The sequence below is a fragment of the Corylus avellana genome, chromosome 10, assembly GCF_965113065.1.
Source record: "Corylus avellana chromosome 10, dhCorAvel1.hap1.2, whole genome shotgun sequence".
In the NCBI taxonomy this organism is placed as follows: Eukaryota; Viridiplantae; Streptophyta; class Magnoliopsida; order Fagales; family Betulaceae; genus Corylus; species Corylus avellana.
The window spans coordinates 10647063-10662964 of NC_142499.1; the positions used below are offsets into that span (position 1 = coordinate 10647063).

Genomic DNA, 15902 nt, shown 5'->3' on the forward strand with positions numbered 1-15902 from the left:
ATGGTTTTTTTTTTTCCATACTTACGTTGCTACTTTGCTTTTTACGATTTTTATTAATGTTCAGTACAACATTAACAAAAACTGGACAAAACAATTATTGGTGGTTTCCATTGCTCTTGCTTTTTTTTTTTGATAAGTAATGATTAAGTTTTATTACCATTGCTCTTGCTGTTACAAACATTCCAGCAATTCAAATAGCTACAAAATTGACAGTACAACCATATTATGGTTACAACAACCTCACAACAAAAACCGCACTACACACACCACCGCAACTGCAAGGAGTTTCATAGGCATTGATGTTGTCTGCACCAATATCAATTGTAGTAGATGAACATACAGGATCTTGAGACATGACAAATATAGTTGCAGAGGGATACTCCATAATTGGCAAAAAAGACTGAAAATAATTCACAAATAATGAAAATTAGATAATTGACCAAAATTACTTTGATAGAGGATATGTTATAATAAAAATTTACCTTTACAAAACTTTATTGGTCCATCAACCCTAAGTTAGCTGCCCTCATATTGTCATTCACGATATCCCTATAAAAAAATAAGATTTTAATGTGAATTAAATCAAAATGCATTTTAATATAAACTATTGTAAATCACAAAATTTATAAGATTACCTTGCTTGCTTATGTGAAGGACAATTGGTTCTAAGGCGCCATGTTTGCTTGCGCAATCGAATCCAGGGGAACCAAGGACCATGTGTTGTTCTTTAGTAGGGCATCAAACTCAGTGTTCATAGCCTGTCTCCAATTTGCGTTTTTCACAGCTGATGTAAAACATGTTGGCTCCAAAGCAATTGAAGAGGATTCAGTAATAAGGGCATGAGGAAGGGGGTACCTAACTGTGCCATCTGGGAGCAATTTGGGTTTGGAGATGTTATTTCTGGCACGAGTGACCACGGGATGGGGTTGGTTGAGATTAGTGGAGGGAGAAGATGCCATGGATGGAGATGCAGCAGAGGTTGAGGTAGGAGATGGAGTTTCGGCCAAAGGAAGAATGGGGTTTGTGATTTCTGGGGAATTGGGTGATGCGGCGTCTGGGATGATGGGGATTATGTTGTGTGGGCTGGGTGGGGTCATGATATCTGTAGAGGTGGGTGAGGCGTCGATTTGTGGGCTGGGTGGATATGGAGGAGATGGAGGCCAATTTTCGGGTGGGTTAAATGGTGTTGGGTTTGGAATGTTGTGGGCTGTGTGTATAATGTGGGGTAGGGAATTGGTTTGGGAAGAAGATGTGTCTGTGAGATTTTGGAGGGTTGATTTGGTTGTGCAAGGGAAAATGTTTTCTTAGAAGATGACATCTCTGGAGATGTAGAGACGTCCTATAGATAAGTGAAAGCATTTGTATCCCTTGTGTTGGGGACTATAACCTAAGAACAGACATTGTTTAGACCGGGGTTGGAATTTATTTTTGTTGTAGGGACGTAAGTTAGGCCAACAAGCACAATCAAAAACTCGAAGAAAATTGTAATCGGGTTGACAATTAAATATGGTGAAAAAAGGTGAACGATTTGAGAGAACTGGAGTAGGCATACGATTGATTAAATAGCATGCAGTTAAGAAAGCGTCATCCCAAAATTCAAAAGGCATATTGGCATGAGAGAGGAGTGCTAATCCCGTTTCGACAATATGTCGATGTTTACGTTCAATGGCATCATTTTGTTGGTGAGTATGGGGGCAAGAGACTCTATGAAGAATGCCAAATTGAGTTAGCAATTTATTTAGGGGACGGAATTCGCCACCCCAATCAGATTGAACCGATTTAATTTTGGAATTGAAATAACATTCGACATATGATTTGAATTTGAGGAAAATAGAGCTAACATCACTTTTGCATGACATTGGAAAAAGCCACGTATATTTACTATAAGCATCAAGAAAAGATACATAATATTTGGAGCCAGATCTAGATAGAATAGGAGCTGGTCCCCATACATCAGTATAAGTTAATGCTAAAGGACACGTGGCTATAGATGAAGATGCTAAAAATTTGATATGCTTGCTGCCTTACCAAACGTTGGTTTAGGCTTTTGTATTTATAGAATAATGTTTACATGAGATTACACTTGGTATGAAATTTAAATACTAAGTGATAAGATATACAAGGAGATAAGTTTAACAAGAAGTTGTTAGCTACATGATCTGCTGCAAGCTTTATCCAGAGATATTGTTTAAATTGATATCCAACGTTTAAATTGATATCCAAAGCTTTATCCAACGTTTGGTAAGGCAGCAAGCATATCAAATTATTTTCCATTATATGGTATCAGAGCATTAGACTCACGTCACTCGATCTTTTATTTTCCTTCCGCTATTTATCTTTTCATGGCTACCCAATCTTCAAACCTTGTCACTTTCTCCAATCTCAACCCTATCAAATTGACTAGGGACAACTACTCACTATGGCTGACCCAAATTGTTCCTCATCTCAAAAGTGGGGACGTCTACGGTTATGTAGATGGTTCAATTCCTTGCCCTTCACCAACCATTAAAACTACCAAAGATCATGTTGTCACTGAGACACCCAACCATGCCTATCACACTTGGCAGATGCAAGATCAGATTATCTTAGGAGCAATAAATTCAGCAATCTCTGAAAAACTGCTGATACATGTCACTCGTTGCACCACCTAGCGCAAAGCCTGGAAGGTACTAGAGACATTGTTTAAGTCTCAATCTCGCTCCCACATCATGAATGTACATCATCAACTATCCACCATGAAGAAAGGCTCTTCCTCCATAGCAGACTATTATCATCGTTTTCAGACTCTCACCGACACACTTGCTGCCGTAGATCATCCTCTCGATGAACTTGATAAGCAAAGTTTCTTTCTCGGTGGTCTTGGATCTGAGTATGATCCATTTGTCACATCAGTTCTCACACGTGCTGATCCATTATCAATCGAAGAGATTTATGGGCATCTTCTCACATGTTCTTTTCTTGATTTCTTGATTTATTTTTGGATTCTTTTTGTCTCAAAGATTTTGGTTTTCCTCTATAGCGAACATGTACAGGATCTTGCAAAGTGAATCTAAGGTTTGACAGTACTTGGCTATTTAATAAGGGACCCTTGGCACTTCCTACATCATCATCCGTTTTATTTGTATCACAATCATCATCCATTGTGAGAAGCTCGTGATGAAGCTTTTGTAAACCAATGCCAAGATGTTCATATTTTCTTTTTGATTGGCACCCCATTTCTACTACTTCATAAAATTGCAACATTAAGTTATTTCTCATCAAAGTGGGAGAATTTGGTTTTCTTACTTGATTATCATCACTAGATATGCCAAGTATAATGCGACTCTTGGCATTGATCGTCTATCTCTCTAAAACATAATGTTGGGGAATAATGTCCACCAAATATTTTTTCACAAAAATTTGAAAAATGTGCCTACATAAAATTTCAATAAATTCAAACTTGTGACTTCTACAAGTGTCTTTCTTCTCAAGAACTTCAAATGCAACTTCATAAAATGGACTTTCTCTCCCATGAAAGGCCACCCTATAGATCTTCACCCTTCTTTCTCCTTGATGTTTAGATGAGTAGTAATTTTGACTATTAAATAGCTCTTCTAGAAACATCAAAAAAGACTTTCTTGCGTAAACCTTTGCCGCCTCTGCTTCCATCTTGTAACATGCTTTCAAAATCCTATAAGTGTTTGTTTTGACATCTCTTCCTTTCTCTTTAACATGACTTGTATCTAAAGCTTTTTCATATTGATAGACAAAGTCACTCACTATTGTGCTCAAACGGACATAATCTATAAAAAACCTATTCATACTCTCACTCCTTTGAGTAGTAGACATGTCGGCACAAAATATGGTTCGCAAGTAAGCCAGCATCCACTTTTCACGTCGCCTATAAAGATTTTTTAACCAATCATTCTCTCCCAACTCATACTTGCATACAAGTTCACTCCATTTTGTCTCAAACTCTTCAATTGTGATTGTATTATGAATACAATGCCGAAAATATCATTGGAAAGATGAATATTTATTATATATATGAGCCAAATGTTCTGGAACTTTTTGTAAAATATGCCACAAACATAATCTATGAGTGGTATTTGATAGTACCTTCACAATTGCCTTAGTCATAGCCTTGTCATCATCTATGATAATTGTAGAAGGAGCACGTCCAAGCATTGCCTCAAGCCATGTTTTCCACAACCACATGTAAGATTCAGCAATTTTATTTATGAGCAAAGCACATCCAAACATCATAGATTGATGATGATGGTTAACTCCAGTAAAAGGAACAAAAGGCATCTTATAACAATTTGTCAAGAAACTAGCATCAAAAGTAACAACATCTCCAAAATATTGGTATGCAGCTCGTGATATACCATATGCCCAAAAGTAATTTCTCATGCATCCATTTTAATCCACTTGTATTGCATAAACAAAACCCGAATTTTTGCTGTCTCTCGAGAAAATAATTGTACATTTTTTGTGCATCTCCCTCTCCAAAAATAAATCTTCTTTTATTGCCCAAGCAATTTTGAACATCTTTAGCAATACAACCAACATTATGGTCACTACCAGATTCTTTACTCAACACCAACATCATCTTCCTTGGAACTACACCAGACTCATTGCGTGTATCTATAAGACTTTTTTGAGCACTTGTTAATTGTTATCACTCTATATGTCCACGAAGCAAACTTGTACTTCTAGGAGAAAAGAGGTCATGATTATGTTTAAATACGAACTTACATACAATCCATCTTAACTCCACTTTCTTCAAACCCAGAAGTGCTTTACATCCTATCCTTGTTTCTGCAAGCTCCGAATTTGTATAAATTTTATTTTGACACTTTTTATGACGAAACCCTTCCCTTGAACAAACATATTATATCACAATTAATGACTTATCCTTCGATAGTCGACTATGACTTCTGCAAATACCAAAATCTATTTGCCTTGCATAAGCATAATAACATGTATGAACATCTTCTACTTCATCAAATTTCATACTAAGACATAGTTTCACATTACCATTAGACAAAGAAAAGCAGATAGTAGGTTGCTTCAAATTACTTTGATCTTCTACCATTACAACATCAGCATGTCCATCTTCAATATTCTCATCACCATATGAGATTATGTCAAATTCTTTACTATTAGTACTCATTCTAGTGATCCTGCAAGAGCATGCAAACATAACCCAACTAAACACGGAAAAAAATTCTTACTAAGACATTTCATCAAACACTCGGTAAACAAATTTTCAACTCAAACGAAAAACAATAAAAATTTCATATCAAAATTCCATCCGTACCAATTTCAGCAGCAGTTCAAATCGAAATTGATTTGTATTGGCCAAAATTTCTGAAACAGTATTTTCTGCTTGCTGGAATCATATGGACCAACAAAAAAAAAAAAAAACCACCAAATTTTCAATTACTAAATAGCACCAAAGATAGGGCAATTTTCAAAAAAAAAAAAAAAAAAAAAAAAACTGTGAAGAACATGAAGTTGCTGTTCCATTTTTTGGTCAAATCAAGAAAGTTTCTTGAAAAAGATTTGTGTACCATACAATGACAATACATAGAAAGACGGATGAACTAATAAACCTTTTGAGTCTTTTGGGGTCAATGTTAGAGTCTTGATCACGACGACGGGGAGGGGTTGTCTGAGTTTAAGATTTCGTCTCAGTTTCAGCGGCTGCATCCCCTTTAATGGCAGTGACGGCGTGGGCTGGGCGGTGATGGCGTGTTGTAGCGTGAAGGTTTGGGTCATTGATGTTTGAAGGTTTGGTCTCTAGTTTTGACTTATGATGAGATTGATATATGATCAAGTGTAGTCAAAACTATTTTGTAATTTGTGATAGGATGATGTGTCGTTCACTGAGTGGTGGTGACTTTTGTGCCACGTCCACATTGAAGATATTCTCTTAAGATTTTTCACATCATTTTACGACACCAGCTAAGATTACACATTAGCCATCATTGCACGTCATACTGCTACAGTAAATTAACTCAATAATACCATAGTAAATTAACTTAATCTCTTATATCCCCAAAATTTTACCTCATGCGTAACCCTAGCTCCCTCATCTTCATCTCCCTCATCTTCATCTTCCTCAGCCACTTCACAAAGTACGACCATCAAATTCTCACAAAATGCTCCCAAATCGTGGTGAGAAAGATGAAGATGAGTAAGGGTTAAGCACCGAGTAAAATTTTAGGGATATAAGAGATTATGTTAATTTACTGTAACAATATGACGTAACAAAATAACGGATTTTGTTAAGTTACTTAACGAAAATTGATTTAGGGAGTAAACTGTTATTTTGTCCTACCCTAAAGACTTATCAATTATTTTTGTGTATCACATTGAGTGATTTATAATTTAGGCCAACAATAGAGACCTATAAATTATTTTTTATATCACATGGAGTGATTTGTAATTTAGGTCAAACATATGGACCAATTTTGCATTTATCCCTTAAAAATACATGTAATTCTCACATCTTAGAAGAACAACATATGAACAATTTAGGGTTTATTTGAGTTTGTGATTTTAAAAATAACGATTTTAAAACGTAATTTTTAAAAATGCAATTAAGCATTTGGCAAAATTGCGGGTTAACCTTTAAAATCTCAATTTTGCCATTAAAATTGTGCATTTTCAAAAAAAAAAAGAGAAAAAACACCTCATTACGTGCGATTTTTTTTTTATATTTTTAAATCATTGCGTTTTTAAAAAATTGTGATTTGGTTTGTGCGTTCAAATTGCAGGTAAGGAGATTTTTAAAAAAAACACACAATTTTAATGGTTAAACAGCGTTTTTAAAAATCAGATTTTCAAATTACATATTTTTAAATCGTTATTTTAAAATCACATTTTCTAAATTTGCAAACCCAAATAGACCCTTAAAAATTACACTTTCTGTTTATAAAATTGCAATTCCAAACCAACGTAGGGTGCGTTTGGGAGTGCGTTTTCAAAAAAATAATCTGCGATTTTAAACCAAATCATAATTTTAAGGTGTTTGGGATTGCGATTTTAAAAAAGCAAATTTTAAAATCGCAAAAAAATTTGCGATTTCCATAAGCTGATTAGAAGGTGCTTATTTGAAAATGTGCGAATTTAAAACAAAATCACGATTTCTATTAAAAAGATATTTGGCGCAATAGTTACCTTTTTTAGAACGGAAATGAAAAAAGTACCAAGAATACCCACCTAAAATATATTAAAACCCTTATTTATTTTTTTTTTCTTCATCCTCTCTGTCTTGTTCATCCTTATTGGTAATTTGGTCATAAAACCGCAATTATATGCTAATGTTATCCAAACACTTAACTGATTAAAAAAAAAACTTTTTAGTATGTTTTACCAAACGCTTGTGCGATTTTAAAAAGTAGCGATTTTAAAAATACAATTTTTAAAAACGCAATTTTTAAAATCGCACTTATTGAAATCGTACTCCCAAACGGGCCCGTACTCTTGTTAAACTGACTTATCCTTGCGTAGGAGCCCGTAAGAGTGAATATTGGGCTCTTGTTCAAACACTCGCACAATAGGACCCATGGGCAGGCAATTCCGCTACTTGGGCTCTCTATCCATTATATGGCCCGTAAGAAAGGAGGCCCAAATAAAAAAGAGAAAGGAAAAAACAAAAACAAAAAAAGTCGCTTGCTGTATTTCTTGAGAAGAAAGAAAAAGCAGCTGGTTTTGTATTTGTAGCTTGGATTTGTCACTGAAGGCACCCATCTGAAGAAGAAGAAGAAGAAGTAGAAGAAGAATCGAGACAATATGAGCAGCATAGGAACAGGGTATGATCTCTCAGTCACCACATTCTCTCCCGATGGCCGCGTCTTCCAGATCGAGTACGCCGCCAAAGCCGTCGACAACAGCGGGTAATCTCTCTCTCTCTCTCTCTCTCTCTCTCTCTCTCTCGACCTACCCTTCAATCCGTCGATTCTATACCTTGCTTTGTCTCACTCTTTATCCAGTTCGCTTCCCGACCCACAAACCCTAGACTTTTTTATTTGCAGTAATATTGGGTTTTGGATTTTCCAGGACTGTTATCGGCATCAAATGCAAAGACGGGATTGTAATGGTAGATATCGTTCGGTGTTTGCTTGTTTGATTATTTGATTACCGGGCAACTTTGTTTCTTTATTCTTTTTGTTGTGTATTTTGGTTGGGTATTCTAGGGTGTGGAGAAGCTAATAGCGTCGAAGATGATGCTACCCGGGTCCAATAGAAGAATTCACTCTGTTCATCGGCACTCCGGCATGGTACCATATGTTCCCATTTTTCTTTTATTATTATTATTTTTTTTAAGGTTACTTTTCGATTGGATCCAGATTCTGCTTTGTAACTTGTTGGTATAAGTCGGTGGGTTATCTCGGCTGTTTTTGATATTTATATGGCATGAATGTTCTTCTCTGTTGGCTGCAAAACAAGTGTGACCTGTTTCTTTCCCAACACCATGATATTTGAAATATGTTTCAGTGTCAGACTTGGTTAAATTTGAAGCCTCACTGCATAAGCTTCTAAGATAAGAGGCTGATTTTTTATGTATATGCTGGTGTATTTCCAATTACAGGCTGTGGCAGGATTAGCAGCAGATGGGAGGCAAATTGTTGCTCGGGCCAAATCTGAAGCTACTAATTATGAAAGGTCTGCCTTATTGCTCTAGAGTGTTTAATTATGGTCATATTTCTCTCTCCCTCTGGCTCTTAAATCTTTCATTTTTTTTTCCTAGTTATACTTTACAATATGTCTCATAGATGGAACGTGAATGTGCTAATTAGCCATAGTTAATTGCGACTATTCTACTTGAAGAAAGCATCACATTCCCCCTCTCTCTATTCCCACACATCCACACTATGCTACTTGGACACTTTGCTCCATTCTGGAATAACTTGTTTCGATCCTGTGACATCCTGGTTAGTGCTATCTAGTATCCTGATTATGTTTAACTCGATGATCTTGAATGTTACAGTAAATGCAATTTATAGTAGATATAAGGAAAATCATTCATCTGAAACTGCTTGTAATTATCTGGAGGAAATCTTTTATAAATTATCTCCTCTCTAATAAGATATTTATTACTTAATAAAAAAACATCATTCATCTGGGACCTGAACCTCTGATCGAATGCAAGAAAATTGGGATCTGTTTTGTGTTTTAACTAAGTGACTTCATGCTGATTGATGCACTCTCTGCACCTTATTGATGACAATGAGTTGTTTGTGTGAAAGTTCTTCACAAAACCTATATCTTTATAAAAACAGGTTAACATTCCATTATTATTTTTTTCTCCAAGGATTTTTTGATAAGTAAAAATAATAAAAAAATAATAATAAATAAAATATATATATATATATATATATATATATATATATATATATATTCAAGGATAGGTAGACACAATGGGTTTTTTTTTTGGTTGCCTTGTATTTGGTGGATTACATTACAATAACTTGCCGCTTTCTCTTCTATATTATAAGATTTATGTGCAGCTCTTCTATCAGTTTTAAAAATAGCAAAGGAATTTACATTATCTAATGATACTGTCTTCTTTCCCTATCTAATGCAAAGTGACAAAAACACTTCTGTGTTGATAATCTGTTATTGTTATTGGGAATTATGATTTGGTCACTATTGAATTAAATTATGTCAAGCTGTCATGCACATGAAAAGACACGACACACACACACTCAAGCATACGTCACACATGAATGTATCTTTTCTTAGTTGATTAGTCAATGCAAGTAAATAAATAGAATTTCTTTCCTAGTTTACTTGGCTTATAACCAATTGCATCCATCTTTTGTAAAACTTCTTGTTGAATATAATTGGAAGAGTGTGAGAGAGAGGCTTGGTGGAGAGTTGCGGTGGAATCGAAATATGGAAGTTTATGGGGAAGGTAGGGCCCTCTTGTTCCTTTTGGAGCCTTTGGTGTGGGGTTGTGGAAGAATCTTAAGAATGGGTGGGATAATGTTTTTAGCTTTACTAGATTTGAGGTGGGACATGGCACCAAGACCAGCTTTTGGCATGACTAGTGGTGTGGGGAAGTGGCTCTTAAGGTAGCTTTCTCGGTTTTATTTGGTCTCGCTTGCACTAAGGACGCCTCTATAGCGGCTAATCTGGAGTTACTGGGCAATTCCTACCAATGGAATGTGAGCCTTGCTAGAGCGGCACAGGATTGAGTGGTGGATGTAATTGCTTCTTTTTACCGGGAGTTGCATTCAGTTAGAGTGAGAAGAAGGCGTGAAAGATCAGCTGCTATGGGCTTCCAAGAAAGATTTTTTCGTTGGTTTCTACTTTTGCTCGTTGGTTTCTCCTGGAGGTAGACAATTCCCCTGGAAGAGTGTTTGGTGGACATAGGCTCCTTTGAGGGCGGCAATCTTTGTATGGTCGGCGGCTCTAGGCAAGACCCTCACCTGGGATAATCTCAGGAGACGGCACATCATCGTGATGGATAGATGTTGCATATGCAAGAGGAATGAGAGTCGGTGGATCACCCTCTTCTACATTGTAATGTGGCTTCCTCCATTTGGAGTGCCTTTTTTAGGCATTTTGGGTTGTCCTAGGTTATGCCTAGAAGTGTCATTGATCTACTTAATTGTTGGTGCTCCTTAACTGCTTAGCTCATCAAGGGTGAAAGCTCCTGGATTATCTGGTAACTGGTTCTGGTGGGCGGGGTCAGTTACCTGTAGGAGTTTGATTAACGGTGAGGATTGTTGTACAGTATGCGTTTGCGACGCTCAATTAATCTGAGTAAAGTTCTCTTATGTTATCAAAAAAAAAAAAATTGTTGGTGCTCCTTCGGCAGGCTTAGGAGTGCTGTGGTGTGGAAAATTGTGCCTATGTGCCTCTTCTGGTGTGTTTGGAAGGAAATGAATGATAGGTGCTTTGAGGACAGAGAGAGAACGTTGGGGGAATTTTTATCTTTGTTCTATAAAACTTTGTATTTATGGACCTTTGTGTATGTGTCTCCTCTGTTGATTAGTTTTAGTGATTTTATTGTTCGTTTTGGCCCTGCTAGTTAGGTGATTCATTTTGTATACATCCAGTGTACTTAGGGGTGTCTTATGGAGTTTGATTTAGTACTTATCAAATAATAATAATAATAATAATTGGAAGGGCCTGGCTGCCTAAGATACATCGTAGTTACCCCAAGAAGAAGGAACCAAAAAAAGAATATGCAGTCTCATAATTTCTACTTAAGTAGCTAGTGTGTGAGAGTACAAAGAAAATTTCTTACAGTGTGATTGCTTATCTGCGTGATTTCGTGTGTACTTTTGGTATTTGGCATTTCATTGACTTGGTCTGGATTTCAGGATTTTGACTACATTTCCAGTCATGGTTTCAACTTAGTATGTGAAACCTCTTTTTTTTCCCCCTTCTTGTGACTGCTCTTTTCTGTTGTGCTTTCTTACAGTTTTGCCGCTTTCTAGCTTCCAACTGAAAGAAATGGAGAGTAGATAGTTCCTTTCTTGTATTTGAAGTAGTTGGAGTGTAGTTGCTAAAACAAATTTATGGGAAACAGGTCACTTAGGACTTCTTGCATGCCAAAAACTGCAAATATGGAGCATCTGTTAACCTTGTTGGCAAATTAGGTTTTTCAAAATTACTCTTAATAATAAGCTAGGTGGCTTTTTTTTATACTTCCTGTGTACTTTGAGTGCCTTTTATTTTTAATGATATCTCGATTACTTAAAAAAAAAAAAAAAAAGTGAAATTACTATTAATTATAGCCATCAAATTTGTGTACATGGTTGTGTATGTGTTGTAGAATTGCGCCCTTCTACGCTTTTTAATAAATTATTTATTTATCTAAAAAAAATAAATGTGTTCTAGAATCGCGTATGCACCTGTGTGCTTTTACGATGTCAAAATTATATTCACAATGGGAAGAATTGAGTACAACGACAGGTAAAGAGAAAGAGATGACAGTTTCACCTGAGAAACAGAAAAATATATTTTTTTTTTCCATGCTTTGATATGCATAGTTAATATGAATTTTTAAAAATGGTCCTTTGAGGTAGTAATGGATGCAAATTATTTCTTTTCTTACAAAGTACACAAACGTTTTATGAAATTGGCATTTGACATCTGAGAAGTCATTGCTGCATATCTGCCTTTTTATGTTGTTACATGTTTATCTCATTTTCTTTTGACTCTTTTGTGCAGTGTATATGGTGAACCAATTCCTGTCAAGGAACTTGCTGATCGTGTTGCTAGTTATGTGCATCTGTGTACACTTTATTGGTGGCTAAGGTTGGATGAGATATTACCAAAATTTGTCATTCATTATGTTTGTTTTTCTCCTTGTTATATTCCTTAGGGGAATAACTAATGGTTCTGCAGACCTTTTGGATGTGGAGTTATTCTTGGAGGCTATGACAGAGATGGACCACAACTGTACATGGTTGAGCCTTCTGGTGTTTCATATGTGAGTTCATTTTGGTCGTATGTTAAAACAAGTGTAGCAATCAATCCTCTTACCATTCACATCATCATTCGATCTTGTACCAATATTTGTTTTGGCGTTTGTTCTAGAGGTACTTTGGTGCTGCAATTGGCAAGGGCAGGCAAGCGGCTAAAACGTAAGTTGAGTTATATCTGTTTATCAAATTCTTGATACAGCTAAACGATTATAGCAGAGAATTTGTTTGAAAACTTATTTTCCAAATGTTATTAACACAAGTCCTACTTCTTAACTTCACAAGTTTGCTTCACTCTCTCTTAATGTTTGTCATACCTTAAGCTTGCCCGTGGGTGACTGCCCACAAATCTCTCCTAAACCAATGCGTTTACTAGAATATGATGTTAGGGATATCCCAAATGAGTGGTGTATTGCTCATTTACTTTGATTGGTATGTCTTCCATGGGAGATCTCAGATCTGCTACTGCTAAAAGCAAAGGGAAGTAAGAGGCTGCATAAACTTACACATGATTAGTTTCCTGTGCTTATTACTCAAATTATCTTTTCCTGGTTATTCAGGTAGAAACTAATAATCTGATAGTGGCATTGTTGACTGATCATAAGGAGTAATGTACTCTTTCGTTATTCCCATACTAATATCTTATGGGAGTAAATCAGGAGGGGGACATCTATGTTACTCAACTTTTGTTCATAAGGATGCTGTTTTGGGTATTATATCCTTTTTTAAAATCTAGATGAGGGCTGCTATTGCATTATTTTGCTTTGTTTAAAATTCTTCTCTTACACAACATATTTTGATTATAATTTTTAACCAAGATTACATACTTCGGTGACACTGCTGATATAATTTAACTGATGATTTTACAGAGAGATCGAAAAGTTAAAGCTTTCAGAAATGACTTGTCGTCAAGGGGTTATTGAAGTAGCCAAAATGTGAGTGGAATTATGGACTATTATGTAAATTCTGCATCTTGCCGACTTTGTGATGTCAATATCAAAAGCTGTAGCATCAAAGTGTTGACTCCATTGTACTGTATATATCAAAAATCATGATTAGGAAGTAGTGAGGGAGAGGGTCAAGGAGTTTGTGACATTGCTAGAGAGGTGTGCAATAAGGGAAAAACAGTAAAGGTGGGGGGCAGAAAATGGGAAGCCAGTCATGTCCCTGTGAGTATATGTTTGTGTGTTGGGAGGTTGGAGGGTGAGGGGAGGTGTCCCTAGAGAGGGTGCAGCATTTTAGAGTTCAAAATGTGGAATATAGGGTTTTCATGGGGCTTTTTGTTTGCTATATTACTTGCATTGTGATCCCAATTTGAATTTTCTTTAGGCTTACATCCCTAAATCAACGAAATAAAGTTTTATACATTTTAAGTCAATTAAGATATTCCTTTTAAGCATGAAAAACAAATTTGTTTTTTTCTCTTGGATACTTGGGTTGCACTTTTTAATGGGATGCATTTACTTATCAAAAAGGAAAAAAGAAAAAGAAAAATGAGTTCATTTATTATATCTAGACAAGAATTACATCCTATTTGTTAAAAAAAAAATCTACTGAATATTGAACTTCTGTTAATAATTTATATTGGCTCTCTTTGTGATTAATTACTAGTTCTCTGGCTGGTAGTATGGCTCATGTTAAGTATTTATTTAGTCTCATGATAATTTGAATTTCTTATTAGTCCAAAGACAAGTACAAATGTACAATGGATAGATAAAAGAAGGATGTTTGATTTTTATATTTTATTGGATGTATTATTGAGACTTGCTTTGTTGCTACTGGTGTTTAAATAATTGGAGTTTCTTTTATATTATTTTATGCACTATTGTTGGACAGGATATTTTTTGTTGCTCATGCATTCTATGGGATGCATAGGTTTTTTGATACCTCATGGAACACTATATATTACATGGTACTCAATAGCAGTTTTGAGATGACATAAGACATGTTAGAAAAGATCCATCTATAGACCTTCGGTTTATTCTCTCTATTTTTTTTTTCCCCGGTTTTTCTTTTGGTGATTTATTTTTTGGGGCGGTTGGGGGTTAGCTTTTAATAGGGAATACAATGGTTTATTAAAGCCATTGGTGTCATTTCATGTTAAAAATACATAATGTATCTATATCAAATATTAGATTGTATGCCAACTTTGACTATTTCATGTTAATGCTAAGCAGCATTTATGGAGTACATGATGAGGCAAAGGACAAGGACTTTGAATTGGAAATGAGCTGGGTCTGTGATGAGTCAAATCGTCAACATCAAAAGGTATCTCTAAATTTCAATTGCGGTGAAAAAGCTTACTGTTTTCAAATTAATTTCTTGATATTGTCTTCTCTAACTGTCACACTCTTACGCAGTGGTCTAAACAGCCTAACTGCCCACGTCTTGCATGTACCATGTTTTTGCAATTAATTCAAGTCATTCATATGTAGCTGAAAGTCTTTAGTGTGTAAATTTGCTTTTGAAGGCAATTTTGTTTGTATTTTTTTGTCTAATATTGTGTTTTGTTTTTATTCTTTCATTTGTTAATGTTTTTTGTTTTTTTTTGAAGATTTTGTTTGTGGAGTCAAGATTATTTTTCCGAATATGATTATGGAATTCCTCACAATGTATTTGCTATTTTGATGTTAGACTTGATTAATTTCAATTAGACTATCTCTGAATATGATGGAATTTCTCACAGTGCTGCTGCTTTTGGTAAATTAAGTTTCAGTTTAGAATCTTCTTTCATTTACATTGAGTGCAAGGTTTTAGATTATGGTGTTGGATGTGCCATTTCTTGGTATATATTTACAGAACCTATAGTGGCTTTCCTGTATAATTAGAAATATACATTCTTCTACTAGGAAGGAAACTAAGGCTTTGTCATCATCATGTTCGTCCGATGTGTAACAGCTTGTAACCAACTCCTGGCCCTTTCGTGCCCCATGTCTATTTATCCTAGATTGATTATATCTTGGAGCTATTTATATGGTTCTGAACCAGCTGTTAGTCCATTTACATTGTTTGTTGGCATTGGTTCTCACTCCATTACTAATCTAACCCGTTGCTATATTTTGTCTCTCTTTTGCCCTCAGTTATCATAAGACATTAGTTTGGAGTCCCAGATTAGTGACTATCATTTTTATTTAAATCATTTTCAGGTTCCAGATGAGCTTTTGCAGGAAGCTAAGGCTGCGGCTAAAGCAGCACTGGAAGAAATGGATGCAGATTAGTGGAGCTTCCCTACTGTTAACATCTCTCTTGAGTGGTTTTATTTCAAGTTGTCATTAGATCGTTTCAGAACATCCATAAAATGTGTTATGGCATAGACGGGTGCTTTTTTTCCCCATCTTAAACCCATTAATCTTTATTGCTGCTACAAAGACCGTGTCTTATGAAGGAAGTGGAGGTCATTAGTTTGAATATCCTTTTCTCCCTTCCATTGGGGACAAAAAAATTACTTATATAAAAAAAATATTTATTGCA

The 15902-nt window shown here is 35.6% G+C and overlaps 1 protein-coding gene and 1 pseudogene across 1 annotated transcript; one reads left to right on the forward strand and one right to left on the reverse strand.

Annotated features, from left to right (window-relative positions):
* Positions 1–2726: 2726 nt before the first annotated feature.
* On the reverse strand, positions 2727–4588 carry LOC148583347 (protein FAR1-RELATED SEQUENCE 5-like; annotated as a pseudogene).
* Positions 4589–7666: 3078 nt separating this feature from the next.
* PAG1 (20S proteasome alpha subunit G1) lies at positions 7667–15902 on the forward strand. Its single transcript, XM_059572400.2, has 10 exons — positions 7667–7886; positions 8050–8089; positions 8187–8270; positions 8582–8655; positions 12178–12264; positions 12355–12439; positions 12547–12593; positions 13301–13366; positions 14609–14699; positions 15578–15902. Exons 1-10 carry the CDS (start codon positions 7783–7785, stop codon positions 15647–15649), a joined length of 750 nt encoding a protein of 249 aa, XP_059428383.1. The 5' UTR covers positions 7667–7782; the 3' UTR covers positions 15650–15902.